At 38.8% G+C, this 19,736-nt stretch overlaps 1 protein-coding gene across 1 annotated transcript in view; it reads right to left on the minus strand.

Moving 5' to 3' along the window:
• The window catches only part of EP300 (EP300 lysine acetyltransferase), a 68,442-nt gene that overhangs the window by 40,338 nt on the left and 8,368 nt on the right, over window positions 1-19,736 (minus strand). Inside the window, exons 2-3 of the mRNA XM_090272373.1 lie at window positions 7,609-8,222; window positions 1,439-1,615 (exon numbers count right to left, since the gene is read on the minus strand). Of these exons, the coding sequence (XP_090128499.1) occupies window positions 1,439-1,615; window positions 7,609-8,222 (791 nt within the window). The remainder of the gene's footprint in view (window positions 1-1,438; window positions 1,616-7,608; window positions 8,223-19,736) is intronic.

Below are 19,736 nucleotides of genomic sequence, written 5' to 3' on the forward strand. Positions count from 1 at the left end.
ATTATCAAAAGATATAATCAAAGAATGTGTCCTGGCTGGTGTGGCTTAGTGGGTTGAGCGCCAGCCTGTGAATGGAAAGATCACCGGTTTGATTCCTGGTCAGGGCACATGCCTAGGTTGTGGATCAGGTGAGAGACAACCAATTGATGTATCTTTCACACATCAATGCTTCTCTCCCTCTCTTTCTCCCTCCCTCCAACTCTCTCTAAAAAATAAATAAAATCTTAAGAGAATGTATAACGGAGAGAGCAAAAGAGAACGGCATGGTAAAACCCTAGTAGGACAGGGAATAGCAAGGGATCTGCCGTAGAGAGCATGTCAAAGGAAGGCTTTAAAGAACAAAGGCGCTTCTTGGGAAGCAGGACCTTTTAGGTGGGTGAGAATTAGCTTCTATTAACTCTGGAAGAAACTTTGTTTTTCAATAAAAATGTAAACATTTCTGGGGACAGAGATGCCATATTTTACTCATTCTTTTGATCTCCACTGCCTCACTTCTGAGCGTACCCAATACAGGTATTCAATATACACATGACACAAAGCAGAAAACTTAAAACATCTGAAAGAGAGTACAGTAGTCCCTCTCTATATCACGACCTCACTATATTGCGGGATTTTAAAAAATATTAGATTTAACTATTTATCGTGGATTTTTCGCTATATCGCGGGATTTTGCGGTACTGTATACGTATGTTGTTAAAGTTACGTAGGTTTAAGAGTGTAGAATATGTTTAAGAACATAAGTAGTGTTTATAAAAGTATAGAAAAGGTTAATAAGGGAGTGGGAACGGTTTATAAGTGTGTGGGAAGGGTTTATAAAACCTTAAAATATATATAAATACTAAAATACATGTAAGGTTCCTACTTTGCGGATTTTCACCTATCGCGGGGCGGGGTCTAGAACATAATATCTGTGATAAGTGAGGGATCACTGTATTCCTACAGGAAAATTTTTTACAACTAGAAATAGTTTTACTTTAGAAAAATAGCAATGTTTAGAAGTGCTGGAGATTTTTTCCACAACAAAAATCACTGTTTAAAACAACGTGTAAGTTAGAGAGGGAAGTTCCTTCTGTGTAGCAGCAACAGATTCAAATCAGTAGTTATGCTCATTAGGAATTGGAATCCTTGCCAGAGTCCTTCCCGTGGTGAAAAGTTCCACTTTCCTATCCCACAGACATGCTCACAAGCAGAAGCTGCATCCTATAGCAGACCCCCAAAACTTTCACTGTAGCAACCCCATTTGCTCCTATTTGGACCAGCACCCTTACTGACCAGTATCAGAAGTGACAAAATGCCACATGAACTGGAAGAAACAAGCCTTCTTAATCACAGGGGCCATTACATCATAGTGTGTACAGTAGAAGGAGTGAAAGTTTAATGTAATTCTCTTGTTAAAATGCCAGTTTGAAGACAAAATTGTAGACAGATTACTACCCACCAAATTGGGGATTCCTCCACCAGGAACTGTCTTTTTGTCCATTGCAAATGGAGATAAGCTATTTGGTAGTACAGACTTTGCCTGAATCTGGAGACCAAGGCCACCAGCTCCAATCTGTTGTCCGGAATTCTGAGTGTACGGTGAACCATAAGGATTAGGGTTGTTCATCATTCCCATCTAGGAATAAGAAACAGAAACAAATTACACCTCATTCCCCACATTAATAGAACATTATTCCCTTTCCTTTTCCATGTACCCATGTCCACTGTCACTGTCTTAATTCAAGCCCTTCACTGCAGCCTATGTAGACTGTTGAACACATTTTCTTGCCTTCTGTCCTCGTTTACTTAATTCAAAGGGGAAATAAACATGGTATTCCAGAGCTTCACGGTGTGCACGAGGCGTGGCTACTTCTCCATGCTATCCTATTTCCCATGCCCAATAACTTGCAAATCTGAGCAACATACTTCTTAAATCTCCAATATTTGCCTTAAGCCCCCCCCCCCCCCAAACTAGGCACTAGTATATCTTCCTTTCCAATCGGACTCCTGAATGCTAATCTATAAAGGAAATAAGCCCTGGATGGGTAGCTCAGTTGGATGAGAGCATCATCCTAATACGCCAAGTTTGTGCATTCAACCCCCCAGTCAGGTCACATACAAGAATCTACCAATAAATGCATAAAGAAGTGGAACATGAAACTGATCTCTTTCTCTTTTCCTCTCAAAAAAAAATCAAGAAATAAAAAATGTTATAAAGGAAATAAAATAGTCAAGTTCTCAAAGAGGAAATCCAATTTTCATTTTTTTTCTTACTCGGTACAAGTAAAAACTAAGAAGCTACTACAAAGTCTACTAGTCCTTTAAGATATGTTACCCATCTGTGTGAAGCATCTGTTTATTGTCCTAAACAGCTAAAGAGCTCTCTTTCTACTTTGATACAAATGTGCATGCCTTTATTTATAATACAGTTAAGGTAATTAAATGATCTGTTAAAACACATGACTTTATTCCCAGACCTTAGTTAATTTGTCTTTGTAGCATCATCACCCGAAACTTGATTGACAAAAGAATTTGTTAACTCGGGAAAACATAAATTATGTAAGTCATAAAATAAACTGCGTAAACATCTATAAATAAAATTCAGTTCTTCATATCATATGCAATATCTATACTCTGCAAATCTATATGAATATGACATCTTCATCAGTTCAAAGGTCTGCCTGTAGTGGAAAGGCAAAATAATAAAGAAAAAAAAAAGTACATTCACATTTTGCAGACGACGCCGGGACTAGGAGTGAAGTAACTTGCCTAGTGCTCTAACGATGAAAGGAAACGAGGTGAGGGAACCGGCATGGTTTGGGTAAAAGCATAAAATGGGGCAGCCTGAATGAAAAGCATCCAGAGTAAAAAACTTATTGATTCAATAATTGAATCTCCAATAATTGAATCTCCTAAGTGTATCTGGCTAATAAGATTGTAGGGACAATTAAATACAGAAATAGGCTTCTATGCAAATTCATGTTTCTTTTGGTAGCTTCTACTGTGGCTGCAAGTGTTGCTGTTATGTATGTTTTTAAAATACTAATATTTATAACACAGTTCCAACAATATGCACGCTCTGTTTCTTATGAGCATGGAAATTTGTGATACACAAAAATGAAAGCCATTATATCACAGAACCTGCATGACAGGCCATAAAAGATCAACAGACAGTAAGTTATACTTTCAAGAGTCCATTATTTACATAAATAAAATGCCAGGATTTATAACCTGTCTTAATGTCTCTTGCTAATAAGCATTATGTCCTTATTCAAATACTACATCCCAAGAGGATCTAGTCCTTCACATTTGCTCACAGAGCCACTGCCTTGCCTGCCTGTGCCAACTGAGTTTCAGTCAGTCCCTGACGCTGCTTGTTCCCTCCATTCCCACGCATCACTAAGCTCAGTCTCTAGCAGACTGGTCTCAGACACACAGACTGCACTGACTGCTCCTGACGCTTCTGATCACTCGGACCAACTGACTCAGGGTTTGGTTTACCATCTCCCTCCAAGTCCTGCACAAGAAGGAAATATACTGTATTTAATTTCTGCTACACTGTATTATTTGATCTTGTTCCCTTCTCTACAGCTAATGTGATCCAGCTGTCCAACTGCTACCCGCCACCTACCTGGACCACAACAAAATGGATAACCACCTAAACTGACAGGGCAAAGGACCAGGACGCACAAACAGTTCTAGGCAGTGAAAACAAAAAAGATGCGTACTGGATTATTTTTTCTTTCTTTAAAAAATAAATTTGACTCTACAGGTTCTTTCTAAGTTTTCAATGTAACGAAAGCAGAGACTTGGGAAACAGAACATGAAAACACATTAGTGACAGTCACTGACAAATAAAAAGGAGTGCCTGGAATACAAGGAATGTAACAGCTCGGGAACAGTTGACGGAGACAAACCTTTTAGTAAGACTTACAGGCACCACAGCGACACAAACAGTAACACAGTACCTGTGACTCCAAGACTCACTGAACAATAAAAGCAAAGCTGAGTTACATTCCGACATTTCCCACTACCTACCAGAGCCAATAAACGCCCTCCTATGTACCCAACCTCAACGCCGGGCGTTATGCTAAGCACCGGGGGCATGCCGACAAACAAGTAACACTGATCTCTCAGAACCGAACCAAACCCTTAACTTTCTTTTTCAGACTCATTCCCGCTCTTCCTATACCACTGCCTCAGTTTAGGCAGCCTCATCATGTCAGGGACTGTTCCTTTTAAGTCGATATTGCACATCTAAAATCACACCCATGGATTACAGATTAGGGCCTAAGACCCTCTTATTCAAAAACCCAGCAGTGTGGGGCACTTAAGACCTATCTTTCTCTTTCACTATGGAGTCTTCCTCCTTGTCTTACCCTTCATAGCCCTCTAACTGGTCCTTCCTATCTGCTTCACTCCTTACCTACCCAAGGACACCCGCGGTCTAAAGCAGAGATGCAAGAGACCAATCATTGGTCTTGCTTTAAAACTTTATAGGCTAAGTGCCAAACACCATCAAAAACTTATGTTAATTTTAGAAGAGCTCCAAAACTGACAATGTTAGTTACTACCCTCTCGAAAATTTTTTAAAAAGAGAAAAAAGAAGGAGCCCTGGCTGGTGTGGCTCAGTGGACTGAGCACCAGCCTGTGAACGAAAGGCTGCCACTTGGATTCCCAATCAGGGCACATGTCTGGGTTGTGGGCCAGGTTCCCAGTTGGGGGCATGTGAGAGGCAACCCATAGATATTTTTCTTTCCCTTTCTTTCCCTCTCTAAAAATAAAATAAAATTTAAAAAAAAAAAAAAAAAAAAAGACGTGAAAATACAAATTACATAATGGGAGAAAATACTGACAATCATTTATCTGAGAGACACATATCAAGAATATATAAAGAACTTTCAATATGCCAAGAATGCAAGTTCAATTCCTGGGTTAGGGCACAGACAAGAATCATCCAGTGAATGCAAAAATAAGTAGAACAACAAGTTGATTCTCTCTCTCCTCCCTTCCTCTCTTTTTAAAAAATCAATAATTTAAAGGTGTATATACGTGTGCGTGTGAGTGTGTATAAATAAAGAACTCTTACAACTCAATAATAAAGGACAACTCAGAAAGTAAGCAAAGAGCTCTGCATAGTGTGGCTCAGTTGGGAGTCAACCCAGAAACCAAAAGGTCTCAAGTTTGATTCCCTGGTAGGGGCAGAAGTTGGGCTGTGGGTTCAGTCCCCAGTTGGGACACATGCAAGAGGCAGCGGACTGATGTTTCTCTCGCACATCAATGTTTCTCTCTCCCGTTCCTAAAACTAAATTTAAAAAAAAAAAAACTTCAAAAAACCCTAAAGCCTCCAGAATATTAACAAACACTTCTTGAATGGAAGTCCTTAGTTTCAAAGAAATCAAACTTTCCTTCAAATTTATATTAACACAGTGAAGTCTCTACTAGTAGCATCCCCACATCCTTCAGCCAACTGCTGTGCACGTGGTACACTCACTGATTTGTTCGATGTAGTTTTATTTCTCTCCTGCCCCACAATACTACTAATGAGCACTTGCTGCTACTGCTGCTACACCAGTAAGTGCTCACTACACGCCACTCAGAGCTTGTTTTATCAACTCATTTAGCTCCCCAACAGTTCTATGAGGTAGGTTACACCCACCCTCAACGATCTGCATTCTACAGCGGGGAAAAGAGGTACAGCAAGCACCGTGCCCAGTGTAACACAGCTACTATGAAAGCGGCTGAGTCCATTTATAACCCAGGCAGGAGAGCTCCATGGTCCGCACCATTATTTATGATGCTTTTATTAGTTAACTTCATTTCTTCTTTCATACATAAAGGAGAGCTATTAAAAAAGAATTTTCAAAATATACTTCTTTTGTCTCCGGCATTTTTAGGAGACAGATATGATGTCTTGTGAAATTATTTAACCAAGAGAGTGAAACGATTTAACCAACAAGCTTCGAAAATGCAGCTAGCTAAGGAGGAGGGCTGTGGGATAGCTCAGATCCTAACCCAGGTAGGATGGTTCAAAATCTGTGCACTCATTTAAAGCGAGGAAATATTTTAATAATAAAGGTTTTATAATTAAGCCCCCCACCCCTACCCCTGCCCCACCTTCCTGTGAAAATAAAGCTCCTGGGGACAGGGAATTTTGTCTTCTTTTGTTCACTATATACATTCAATTCCTCAAACAATGTTGATGCAAGAAATCTGTGATTCAGATTATAAATGAAACAGGCCCTACTCCCAGCCTAGGCATTCGCCCAAAAAGCCTTATCCTTTATTTTTTCTCACAGCACTTACCTGGAAATACTATAAATTTACATCTTCTGTGAGCGCTAGTTAGTTAATTCAGGGAAGTAAGTTTTATTCACTGCTCTATCTTCAGCACAAAGCTAGAACTTGATAAATATTTGATCAATCAGTGGAGGTTTACTGTCTGCCACCCCTCTTCTCCCCATTGGAATATAAACATCAGGAGGGCAGGGACTTTTCACAACTAAGTTCCTAGGAACTAAATGAGATATTTACCTCTCGTTTTTAGTTTTCACTCCAAATATTCTAAGTAAAACACATTAACACAGCAACATAAAAATGCCAGAGACAGAGAATCTATGGCGTAGGTAGGGACACAACACCACCTTTCCCAAGTTTAATGTCAATATTTTTTATTGTGTAGTAAAACACCTGAAGGGCTTTCCTACATCTCCACACTCCTGATCAGTGCCTATATCTTACTTTCACGCATGAGCTCCCACCATCACGATTCTCAGGAGCAACGCAGCCCTACTGCCTGCTCAGTTCCTCTTACAGAGAAAACTTGCTTTCAGTACCCTGTGGAAGTCTTACTCATCCCCAATACCACCTTTCAAGCAGAGCCATCTCTTCCATTCAACAAACATTTCCTAACTACACGCCAGGTAGTGGCATCTATAGTGTAATATCATTTTAAGAAACAGGAATAAAATATACAGGAAAATTATGACAGAATAAGTATCAAAAATGTGTTTATTAATGTCTTAATTATAAAGAGAATACACATTTTAAAGGTTCTTAAAAACATATTTAACATTCTCTAATTAATAAAACTAAGAAAATAGGTCTTGGAATACCAGGTATGTTAACTGAGGTTCCATAATAACTAATTCCCATCAACTAATAAGAAAAAAATAACATTTAAAAAATCTTATAATAGATTATCTGTTAAAAACCAGGGACAATCAAAGCAGTAGTAACAAATAAAGTCTATCTGAAGAGAGTATAATGCCGCTATCTCAAAACAGTATTTTTATAAGGAGGCTAAAGTGAGCTTAGAAGTAATATGAAAATATTCTGATATTGTGCCGGAGAGAACAGGAATTTCCTGACAACCATCTGGAACAAACTGTGAAGGGCTACAACACTGGTTAGTTGTATAAAACGTTTTACTTGAACTTAATGTAAGAGCTTGAAAATATCTGTGACAATACAGCAGATCCTTGGCATAAAATATGGGGAAAATGCTACACCAAGTAAGAAGATTAAATATGAACAAGAAAAATAAACGAAGCGCTGGCCTCAGCCCTCCCTACGACATTGGAACACAGAAATATACGGATAGCGCACACAAACCGAAACTGCACTTACCTTAAGAGGCTGGGGGCCTCTCAATCCTGTCTGTCCTCCCATCTGGGGGGAGCCTTGCTGCAGTGGCTCCATTAAGCTGCCAGCGTTTCCCATGCCTGGGTTTGGGTACTGCATATTAGGTCGCCCTCGGCCCGCTCCAATAGAACCGTTCATGACTTGATTAGGCATCATCCCCTGCCCGTTGCCTGCAGTCAACATTCCAGGATTCATGCCAGCATTCATCCCTGTGTTCATTCCCATGGCAGGCTGATTCACTGGACTGTTCATCATGCCTGTTGCAGATGGTGTGGGACCCTGGTTTGGCCCACTAGTAGCCATCCCCATGTTGGCGATCGGGCTTTTGACCATGCTATTTATCAACCCTAATCCAGGACTGTTCTGTTGGGCCTGGCTGGCCATGCCCTGGCCGGGGCCACCAACCCCCATGTTCAGGTTAGGGGAACTACCGGACCGTAGCAATTCTGACAGCTGCTTGTGTTTAGAGGCTGCATCTTGTACTATGCCAAGACTTGTCTGAAGCTGACTAATATCACCACCATTGGTTAGTCCCAATTCTGTAGAGTTGATTAATTCATCTGGTAAGTCATGCTCCAAGTCAAATAGAGAGCCAAAATCTAAAAGCAAGAGGAAACATAATGGTTAGTTTGACAAAAATCAAAATTAAAAATTGCTTTATATTTTGTTTTTGATAAACATTACATTTCTACACCTCACTCTAGAGGATACTATCTGTTTGTATTGCAGTTTTTCATATTATACTAAAATATGTTTTTGTGTCTACATATTTAAAAATTAGAGAACGTTTGATTATGCCAACAAGTTTAAACAATTAATGAACTATACTTAAAATAATAAGACTAAGGAAAAAGAATTGAATCTTAGTATAATACCCATTATGAGTTGCCAAAAGTTTGTATTGATAATCATGAAAATATATATATATATATATACACAATTAAACTGCATAATATCCCAGAATTCTTTAGAAGAGATTAAAGTAATTTATTAATACACAAACTAGTTCAGAACAAAAGTGTTAAACTATCATAACAATGAAGACAACTGATACAAGACACATCATCTGAAGGACACTTGGTGTGAGCTTCACGGAGCAAGGGGCTGTCCTCCGTCCTCTGCCAAGTTCTCATCACAGTGGCTGCCACAAAGCAGGGCCTCGATCTGTGGCGTGAGCTTGCTTTCACCTCAGCCTAGAGACTAGTTTTCCTTAACCAAAATCTAGCTGAAATAGGATACAAAATCATACCTCTAGCTCCCTCACCCTACCTGTCCCATCCCCACCAAAGAGGATGAAATTATAGATTAACCCAGGGTTTTTGTTGGGGAAGGGAGGGTTGTCCTGTGCACCATTAAGCTACTCCGCAGAACCCTACTCTCTTCTCACAATGCTATTATTATCCATAACCCATTGGTGACAACCAAAAATGTCTTCAGTACCACCAAGTGTCATATGGAAGGGTAAAATTGTTCTTCGTTGACCTGTTGACAGTCTTGACTCATTATATACATTAGGTACTTGAGTTTTCTTCCCTTTTAATTCTCCCAAGTAGTCTTCATATTAAAAAGGCATTACTGGGTATTTAATAATTAAATGTACTAGAATCTACAAGATTATCCTATTAAATATAGCCTGTCCCTTGAAGACAAGATATCACTTTAAATGATCTATCTGGTTCAATTAATCTTGGTCTTTAAGTACAACTCTTCCTCTATGTGCCCTTCCCCTTCTATAGCACTCTATCATGGCACTGAAATTTTGAGTGTCTGTCTGTCTCTCTCCCCCCTCCCAGCTGCCACCTCCTCCCCCACCCCCCACACCCTAATGCACCCAGACTGAAGCTCTTTGGAAAGCACTTATCTTATCACTTATAGACCAATTCTGTGCCTAATGCCCTACACAGTTAAGCATTCTGGTCATATCTTAATCGAACTGAACTATATCTCAGGACATGATTTAGAGTACAGACTTTCACAGAACTTTCTTTCCTTTTGAAAAATCTATGTGCCCATCCATCATTAAAATAAAATGTATCTTACGGTTTTATCATATAAATAGTCTCAAATATAACTTATCTGACTTGACTACTTAAAGAAAATTGTTTAATATACTGATACATTTCCTTAATCATTTCTATTTATATAACTCACAAAACTGGGATCGTACCTACTTTATGAGAGATTTGGCATTCTACTTTTCCCCTCAAGTATACAAAAAAAAATAAATAAATAAAAAAAAAAATTCACTATCGCACATCTAGGGAAAAATAAAAATCTCTACCCATTTAGAAATTTTAAAAATATACATATAAGTGACAAATTAAATGGGAAATCACAGAAGAAACTGAGTAATAATAAAATACATTTCTAAACCTGAAGGCTTATTTTAGAAAATGAAGCTAAAAATTAATGACCTAAGTGTCTAAATTATGTTAGAAGAACAAAAGGAAGAAGATCAAAGATAAAAGCAATTAATTATCAACAAGAGAAAAACAGATATAACTGTGAAGGTACCAACAAACCAGAAGTTGGTTCTTTGAAGACAATAATACATAAACATAAACTTCTGGGAAAGTTAAGGAAAAAAGAAAGTAAAATGAGAAAGTGATACTAGTAACTAATTTCATGCAAAAAAAAGAAAAAGCACGAGACAGACAAGGACGAATAAATTCCTGCCCTGGTTGGTGTGTCGTCCTGTAAACCAAAAGATCATGGGTTCGATTCCTGGTCAGGGCAAATGCCTGGGTTGGAGGTTTGGTCCCATGTGTTACGCAACCGATTGATCTTTCTCTCCCTTCCCCTCTAAGAATATCCTCGGATGAGGATTTTTGGGGGTGGGGTGGGGGGGGTGTACCCCTGGCTGGTCTGCCTCAGTGGACTCAACACTGGCCTGAGAATCAGAAGGTCGCTGGTTTGATTTCCGGTCAGGGCACATGCCTGCACTACGGGCCAGGTCCCTGGCTGGGGGTGTGAAACAGGCAACCAATGGTTTTTCTCTCCCTTTCTCCCTCCCTTCCCTTATCTAAAAATAAGATAAAATCTTTTGTTTTTTTAAAAAAGGATAAATTTCTAATAAAATACTCACCAACCCTCATCAAAAACAAAATAGAAAGGATAAATGTCCCAGTCTCTCCAACAAATCAATGGCAAAAAAAGAGAATGGGAGGTGTTATCAAATAAAAGATTTAACATCTAGATATACCTTGTTTAGATTTGGATTCAATTGTAAAAAGGAAGGGAAAGAGGCACACGAAAATATTGGTAACTTGAAGCAATACACACACACCTAGGAGTTATTATTTTTTTAATTTAGTTTTCATTTATTTGGGGAGGTGGGGGAGAAAGAGAGGGAGAGAAACATCAATCTGAGAAACAGACTGGCTGCCTCTCTCACACCCTCAAGTGGGACTGGCCCACAACCCAGCAGGTGCGCCCTGACCAGCAACCCACCAGCGAGCGACCTTTTGGGTTTGGGAGACAACATCCAACCCCCTGAGCCACACCAGTCAGTGTGGGAGTTCTTTATTCTACTCTATTAAATTGACATTTCCCATTTTAAAAAGTTTAATAGGAGATATAGAAAGCTTGAATAATCCCATTACTATTAGAAATAAATAATTGGTTAATGTTTCCATAAAGAAAACACTAAATCTAAACGTTTTTTACAGGTATGTCCTACTGAACAAGGCAGTTTGACCTTACACAAACAGTTCTGGAAAAGAGAAAGAATACTCTAAAAATCACACATAGCCAGTACAAACCATGGACAATAGAAGCAAGAATCCTTAAAAAAAAGAGTAAACCAATTTATTAGTGCCTTAAAAATGTATTATCATGATCAAGTTGGGGTAATCTCAGGAATCCAAGGGGGGGGGGTTGCATTTAGAGCTTTAGATCATCTATAAAGGAAATTCACCATATTAACAAAGAAGAACATATCAGATTCATCTCAATGGCTATAAACACTGAATAAAATTCAATACCAAATCACGTTTGTAAAAAAAATTAGCAATCATGAAAGTGATAAGAACGTCTTTAAACTGATAAGAAGGCCTCTTCCAAAAACAGAAAACTGACAGGAAACATGCATAACGGATCAACATGAAAAGCAGTCTCTTCAGCACCAGAACAAAATCAAGATACTCATGACAACCACTTCTATTCAGTGTACTACAGCATCCAGCCAAAGCAATAACATAAGAAAATTTATAAGCTAAAAGACTGAAAAGGAAGAAACACAACTTATTGTATGGAAATACAGTAAGAAATGGAAATAGTGAAAGATTACTATGGTGACTAAATATACCAAAATATAAAAAAATTAAACTGCATTTCTAGACATTAGCAACAAATGTCTAGAAAAAATTTTTTAATACATTTTATGGTAGCATGGGGAAAACTTAGGAAAAACCTGACAATATGTTACTATAAAATACATGTAAATTGTGAAAGTAAAGACTACCTAAATAAATAGAATAATATCCCAAACATCTGATTACAACTCCTTGATATTATATAAAGACATCAGATTCAGTATAATGCCAATCAAAATCCTAACAGTTTTTTAGGGAGCCAGACAAGATGATTCTAAAGTATACACAGAAGAACCCAGTTTCCAACACTGTATACTAGAAAAGTACCTACTTCATAGGTTGTGAGGATTAAATGAGTTAATATACATAAAAGTATTTAGAATATTGCCCAGCACATATTAAAAATATGAAAATGTTTAGTATCATTATTCAGTAGAGTTATTACCCTATTAGGAGATAAGACTGGTTTATAATAATAAGAGCTAACTTCTATGAGGCACTTTCAATGAGGCAAGCATTGTTTCTGGTACCTCAACAACTGTATTACTCTTGTTAATCTTCTCAATCTCAGAAGTGATTAATAACCATATATACAGAGTTCATTGAGAAATTAACTTCAGTAATATAAAAGTCTTATTCTACTAGAACCTTGAGGATTTTAATCGAACCTATAGTATAGCCTAATGCACTTGGTTGATGATTTATGTTTATGCAAAACATTAAACATCACATTACAAAGTCAGGCTCCATTCTGAAGCAGACAGGAGGGTTTACATTGGTAGACTTTGAAAATAAAGATCTTAGGGTGGGTTTTTTTTTTGTTTGTTTTTTTTAACAGCAATCCTGTACATTCAACAGACCTGTTACCACTCAGGTTTCAACTCAAAAACTGTTTCCAATACTCCTGTTTCTCAAGATGGCTCACTCTGTTATAACCTCAACTATGTATTTCATATCTTCTGTCTTTCATTACAGCTAAATAGTATTTGCGCACATCTTTGCCAAATTAGAAGTATCTGAAGAATAAGGGTCTTGTTTAATAGTTACATTTCCCATAGCACCAAGGACATGCTCATGAAATGATTAGATGTTTCTAGCAATTCTACAATTGTATACTGTAATTATATCTTATTGAAAATTGCAACTTTATGAAAGTTCCCTTATCTCAACCTAAAATTTTTTATTTTTAATGATTATATTGATTAAATCTGGAAGACTATGTAAATAAGTTATACAGATTTTGATCCCCAATCAAATAGATGCTATTATTTCATCTGACATCACCGACTGTCATTTTGATTGTGCCTCAAAGTTCTGGACATTTGTGCCTCTAAATGCCATCAGTCATCAGTGGTATCTACCCTGGTATTGCTCGAGGAGTCTAAATACCTGGATTTAAACCCAAGTCTTCAAGGTGACCTCATTTAGCTGCCATTTTCCAACTGGGAGCTCAAGTTACCTTTTCTATCAAGAGGTAGTAAAACTTATTCTACCTTCCTCTCTCCCTCATGGAATTGATTTAAGAATCAGTGAGATCCTTCAGGATAGTCTTAGTAGTGTGAAAATGACCGATTCTCTCATTTTATAGTTGCAGTAACTGATCCTAACAATGGCTTCCCTAAGATCATATTATTTTGATATGGAAAATGTAGTACCCTAATAACTCAACCTGTAAATAATCAAGTCTATGCTGGTAGGACTAAGAGTACTAAAGCTCAAAAACCTAGTATGTGGCCCAGGCCTGGTGGCTCAGTCCATTGCAATGTCATCCTGTGCACCAAAAGGTTGTGGGTTCAAACCCAGTTGGGAGCCAACTGATGGACTAATGTTTCTTTTTCTTTCTCGCCCCCTCCTTCCCTCTAAAGTCAATAAACATATCCTCAGGTGAGTATTAAAAAAACCCTAATATGTGGAGTTGATTTTAGCCATCAAATTTCAAATCTCAGTCCTAGAAGGGTAGCTCAGTTGGTTAAGAGCTTCACCCAGATATGCCAAGGTTGCAGGTTCGATTCCCAGTCAGGGCACATACAAGAAACAACCAACGATGCATAATTAAGTGGAAGAACAAATCAATGTTTCTGTTTATCCCTCCCTCTTTCTAAAATCAAATAATTTTTTAAATTTCAAATCTTTCCCCATTAGATCTTTCAACAAAGGTCACCCCCCCCCAAAAAAACCACCTGATAGCAAGTTCATGAGCAGTATATCGTAAAAAGGTTACTAAAATAAGAGGTTACATCATTAGGCAAGGTTTATCATAAATAGCAAATGAAACCCACTGGTCTAAAACTAGTAGCAGAAAAGCAAGCCCCAAACTAAAAACGGTATATATGAAGATGCAAGGGAAAAACAAAAATTTAAATGCCATAATTTAAACAAATCCTACTAAACAGTGGGTTTTAGTATTGACCAGATTCATTTTCATGCCTCCTAATAATCTCAAGTTCTTCATTTTCCTTCAAGGAAAGGGGAAGAAAGAAAAGATCCAAATAAATTATCTTTTTAGGCTTCCATATCAACTTGCCCTTCACTGGGATTAGTTGAGATCAGCTGAATAAAATTTAGATGTTCAACAAATATAAGCAGCAACCGAAAGGGTCCTGTAACATAATAGTTTGGGATAGTTTATCCTAGAGACAACTGATGTACTAAAGAATTTTAGGCAGAAGTATGAACAAATGTGCATTTATTAGAGCCTAGCCAAGCAAATACGATGAAGAATGAATCAGACAGACAAGCCTGGAGTAAACTGAGACTGGTTAGGAGGCCGCTGCTGGAGAAATGATGGAAATGAACACGTGACTCAGGAGCCGAAGCAGTAAGGGAGCAGAGGCATCAAAGAAGCCAATTTAAAGAGCTCTTTTTCTAACTACAGGCAGGGGTTTAAGAGAACAAATAGAAACAAGGATGGCTCCTAGTTTCTGGCGTGGACAACCTAAGAGTCCAGCGGCGCTGCCCTGACAGGTGTGGCTCGTGGCACTGCTACCCGCATGGGCAATCAGAACACATGGCGACGTGAGACAGAAATGTGGAGCTTAACTCATGATCAGATATTAATGGCACCATGACAAATGCCAGTATTTAAAGGACAATGGGCTTAACAAACAAAGGATGCTAAAACCTAACACTTCCCAGCCTATCCACCAGGAATACCATCCTGGAAACCAGGTTCCAAGAACGAAATGTCAGTGGTGTTCCATGCTCCAGAGAGAACTCACTGAATGTAGATAATAGGATATATTTAGTAATTTAGGTAAGAGCAGTTCAGGGGAATTCTGGAGAGCAAAAGCCAGACTGCAGTGGATTGAAAGTAGGAGGTAAAGTGAAAGACACCAAGTGTTTTTTCTAAACATTAAGGTGAGGTTTTAGATATGTAATCTGTTTATTTCTCCCCTGTTTCTCTTTGATTATAAATCTAAAATTTATTCCATTCCCTTTAAACTATCCTGTGGCAAGTATCACAAAACTATCACATACAACTTGATGAAATGAATGAACTCACACTATCTCTAAATCATCAACCAGTATCTGGTAGGCCACTCCTACCAAATAGTTTACTGGTAAGTTCCCATATACATTTAATGATGTTCAAATACAAAGTGACTTTGAGTAAAATGTTCCTCCATCTGAATGTACTTTCAGTCTAAACATAGTGAAGCAAACAAAATGTGACACGGCAGATTTAAATTTCTGAAAAATTTAGAATACACAAGGTTTATTCAATGGCCCATGTATTAGAAATGTGGCAATTTAAACAAAAACAAATTTGGATTGAGCACGTGGGAAACTAGCACTGAGTCAAAACGTCCTTTCGTTATTACATACTGATTCTGTAGGTCACCCTTGGTATCTTTTATATTATTGTGATCCTCAAAGCAGATTCAGCCACATAATCTCTTGTAAAATAAGCCCTGGCCGGTTGGTTGGAGCACCATCCCCACAGACCAAAGGGTCATGGGTTCAATTCCCAGTCAGGGCACATGCTGGGTTGCAGGTTCAGTCCCCATTCAGAGGGCCTGCGAGAGGCAACCGATTGATTTGATGTTTCTCTCCCTCCCTTCCACTCTTAAGATCAGTGAGCATGTCCTCAGGTGAGGATAAAAAACAAACCTCTTGTAAAATAACTACTCATCTCACTTAGCTTTTCCATAAATCAAATGATCAAGGCAATTCCACGAGACATGAAAAACTACACAAATACTGCCCACCATGAAACATGTAAATGAAGCATAACCTTCAAAATTAAGATTACAGTATAATCCCAAACACTGCATTGTCTGTGAGCATAAATAAAATTATTTTAGTTACTAACGAAGATGCCAAACAACTTAAAATGGAGATAATTTTGCTTCAAAATCTCATTCTACTGCATAATATCTCTTCCAGTTATACATTATTTGTTGAATAAACAGGCTTATTTTGGTAGTTCAGGTAAATTGGAGTCAAATAAAAGCTCAGCTCTGCTCTTAAACTGTGTACATTAAGCAAAATAGCCATACAAATTATCCCCAAACGAGTCTATTCTCAAGTATCCACTTAGAAGGCAGAATACATCCATGGATTCTCCTCCTGTCAATTAGTTTTCACCGGTATTAAAAAGCTTTTTAAAAAATGAACATTTCTGCTCTTAAACGGTTTCTTCCAACGCAGTGGCGAGGCCAGAGGATGGAGTAGGAACTGGACAGGTGAAGAGTGCAGAGAAAGAGAACAGGCTGTGAACAACCTATAGTTCAGCCAATTCAGCAACTGAAAAAATTCCAAGTAAGGGGAGCAAAGTGAGTGATTAGGCTGGCAGAAATCAAAGCACTCAGAACTCCTAGTAGTTCCAGGTGAGGGGTTCGGGAATTGGGAAAAAAAAAAAAAAGAAAAGAAGGATGGAGTGAAAGTCAAATCTACATAACTTTAATAATTCCAAAAACAGTTTGGCTAGACAATGAAACTATCAATCCCACAAAATCTCTTGTTCTTATTGGTTTAGGGCACTCTTAACTCAGCTGTTTTGGGTGCTTAAAAAGCGTGATATTTTAAAACACCACAGCCTTGCCCTGGCTGGTGTGTGGTTGAGTGGACTGAGTCGCTGCCTGTGAACTAGAGGGTCACAGGTTCGATTCCTAGTCAGGGCACATGCTTGGGTTGCAAGCCAGGTCCCCAGTTGGGGGTGTGCGAGAGAGGCAACCACACATTGATGTTTCCCTCTTTCTCTCTCCCTTCCTCTCTAAAAGAATAAACAAAATCTTTTTTTAAAAGATTAAAAAAAGAAAAAGAAAAAACACCACAGCCCTTAAAAGGAGGCAATTTTGCAAATTTCAACAATGTATCAGGTAAAACTCACCTTCCTTCAGTAATTTAAAAATAGTATTTTAATACTCTGTAGATGAAGCAGAATTGAACAACTCATAAACAGCCTACCTAAGCACTTAAAACTACTTAACAAAGTAACACAAAGAAAATTATAAATGAAATATCCATGCTGTTAAGACTTGTAAACTTGCCAAAACAACTGGAAATGACCTGTGAATATATACAAACTTGGATCAGATTATAATCAATATTAAGTTTTACCAGATCACATAGCTATGCGTGTCAGCAGCTGTTGAATTTTGAAATCCAATAGTCAAAGGGCACAAGTGGAGCAAATTTCAAAATGTGCACTCTCAACCCTGTCCTGCGACCATGACATCAAAGTGGTGTTTATACTTTGTGATGTGATCGACGAGACTGACTCTTAACCTTAGCACATTTAAGTTAGTTCTTAAAATTTAAACAGAGATGATGTATTAGTACTGACCGAAAACGTGCCAGGGGACCTACTTTTACAAGTTTTACACTGTCTTGCTTTTTATCAACTTAATATACTGACACTTCTTGGTGTGACCTTAACTAAAAGATGAGGATATTATTATACACAATATTAAAATCCCATCATTAGAATTAACTCAATGACATGCTAATATTAAAACTGAACTGCATGCTTTTTTAAAAAATGTTTTATTGATTATGCTGTTACAGTTGTCCCAATTTCTTTTCCCTCTGCTCCCCTCCACCCAGTGACCCCCCTCCAGTTGTTCCCCCCACCCCTAGTCCATGCCCATTGGTTGTGCATATAGTTCTTCTCAACCTCTTCCTGTCTACTCCACTGCCTCCCACTATGCTTCTTAATTCCTGCACCATCTCCCTCCCTTTCCTCCCTACGCCCTCCCCGCTGACCTCCCCCCAAAATGTTCCCCATACCTATAATTCTTTTCCCATTCTCGTTGCCTTAGTTTGCCTTTGTTTAGATTCCCTAGCTTCTGTTGCTGGTTGTTGTGATAGTTTTCATTTTAATGTTCATAGTTTTGATCCTCCTTCTTCTAAACAAGTCCCTTTAACATCTCATATAACAGTGGTTTGGATCTGATGAACTCCTTCCGTTTTACTTTGTCCTGCAAGCACTTTCTCTGCCCTTCTATTCTGAATGACAGCTTCGCTGGATAGAGTAATCGTGGTTGTAGGTTTTTGCTTTTCATTACTTTGAATATGTCTTGCCAGTGTCTTGGTGTGGGTCTCCCTGGGTCCAGTTTATTTGAAACTCTCTGTGCTTCCTGGACCTGTAAGTCTATTTCCTTCCCCAAGTTAGGGAAGTTCTGCTTCATTATTTTTTCACATAATTTTTCAATTTCTAGTTCTTCTTCACCTTCTGGCAACCCTATAATTCAGATGTTCGCTTGCTTATAGTTGTCCCAGAGGTTTCTGAGCCTCTCCTCATTTTCCTCACTTCTCGTTTCCTCTTTCTGCACTGATGACTGTTCGTTCCTTCCCTGCGTTCCGATGTGTTGATTTGATCCCCGGTTTTCTTTCCCTCACCACTAGTTTCGTATGTGTTTTTGTTCATTTCAGCAGGACCAGCTTCATTCCTTCCCCGTCTTAAGTCCTGCTGTTATTTCTGAAAGCTGTCTTATGACTATAGCTCTGAACTGAGCCTCAGAAAGGTTATCTATCTGTTCGTCCATTAATTCATGTATTTGCTGTCTTGTCAGCTGCGTGATTGGGATCTCTATCATTATCCCTGCCATCCTGGCAGTTTCTTGCTTCCTGGGCGGGGCTGTCACACCTCCTACGCTATAGGGGGTGGAGCCCCGTGCACTCCTCACTACCAGGCGACCCTTCTCACCACACTGTGGCGCTTTGTGTGGGGGCGGGGGTCCAAGATGGATTCCTGCCGTTCTCTCTCCGCTGAGAGCCTGCTCCTCCGTCCCCACAGTCCGAGCCAATGGGGTCTGCCTTCCCCGGCATTGGAATCGCGAGCTGACGGGTTTGGTCTGCAGCCAGGGGTGGTCCCTGGGCATTTCTCTCCTCCCCTTAAATCCGGGTGTCCGTGCTTCCCGCCACCCTGCCTCTCCGGCCCAGCTTCGCCCCTCCTACCCGTCCGGACAAGCACTTCTTTATAACTTCATATGTTGGACTTCCAAGTAGCTTTATTTTCTGGAACTTTTGGTTATTTCTGGTTTTGCAGTAGTTGTGGAGGGAAAGAGAGTGTGTCAGTCTAGGTCTCCATCTTGCCCGGAACTGCATGCTAACTTAACTACCATTGATCATTTCTTGATTTTGAATAATCGTAACATCGTGTGAGAAGCTAAGCTGTGAGTACTGGATTTGTGTACTCGACTGGGAATGCCCACAGTGAATCCTGATATTGAAGCTATCATATTATCTCTTAAGAAAAAAAGCCTCCTAAAACTCACATATCTGTAAAGAAAGGGTGTGTGTGTGAATGTTTTTTTAGTTATCTGCTATATTTTCTACATTTATGACAATTGGTAA

This window comes from Furipterus horrens, unplaced genomic scaffold, assembly GCF_987537825.1.
Source record: "Furipterus horrens unplaced genomic scaffold, mFurHor1.1.pri manual_scaffold_4, whole genome shotgun sequence".
NCBI classification, from domain to species: Eukaryota; Metazoa; Chordata; class Mammalia; order Chiroptera; family Furipteridae; genus Furipterus; species Furipterus horrens.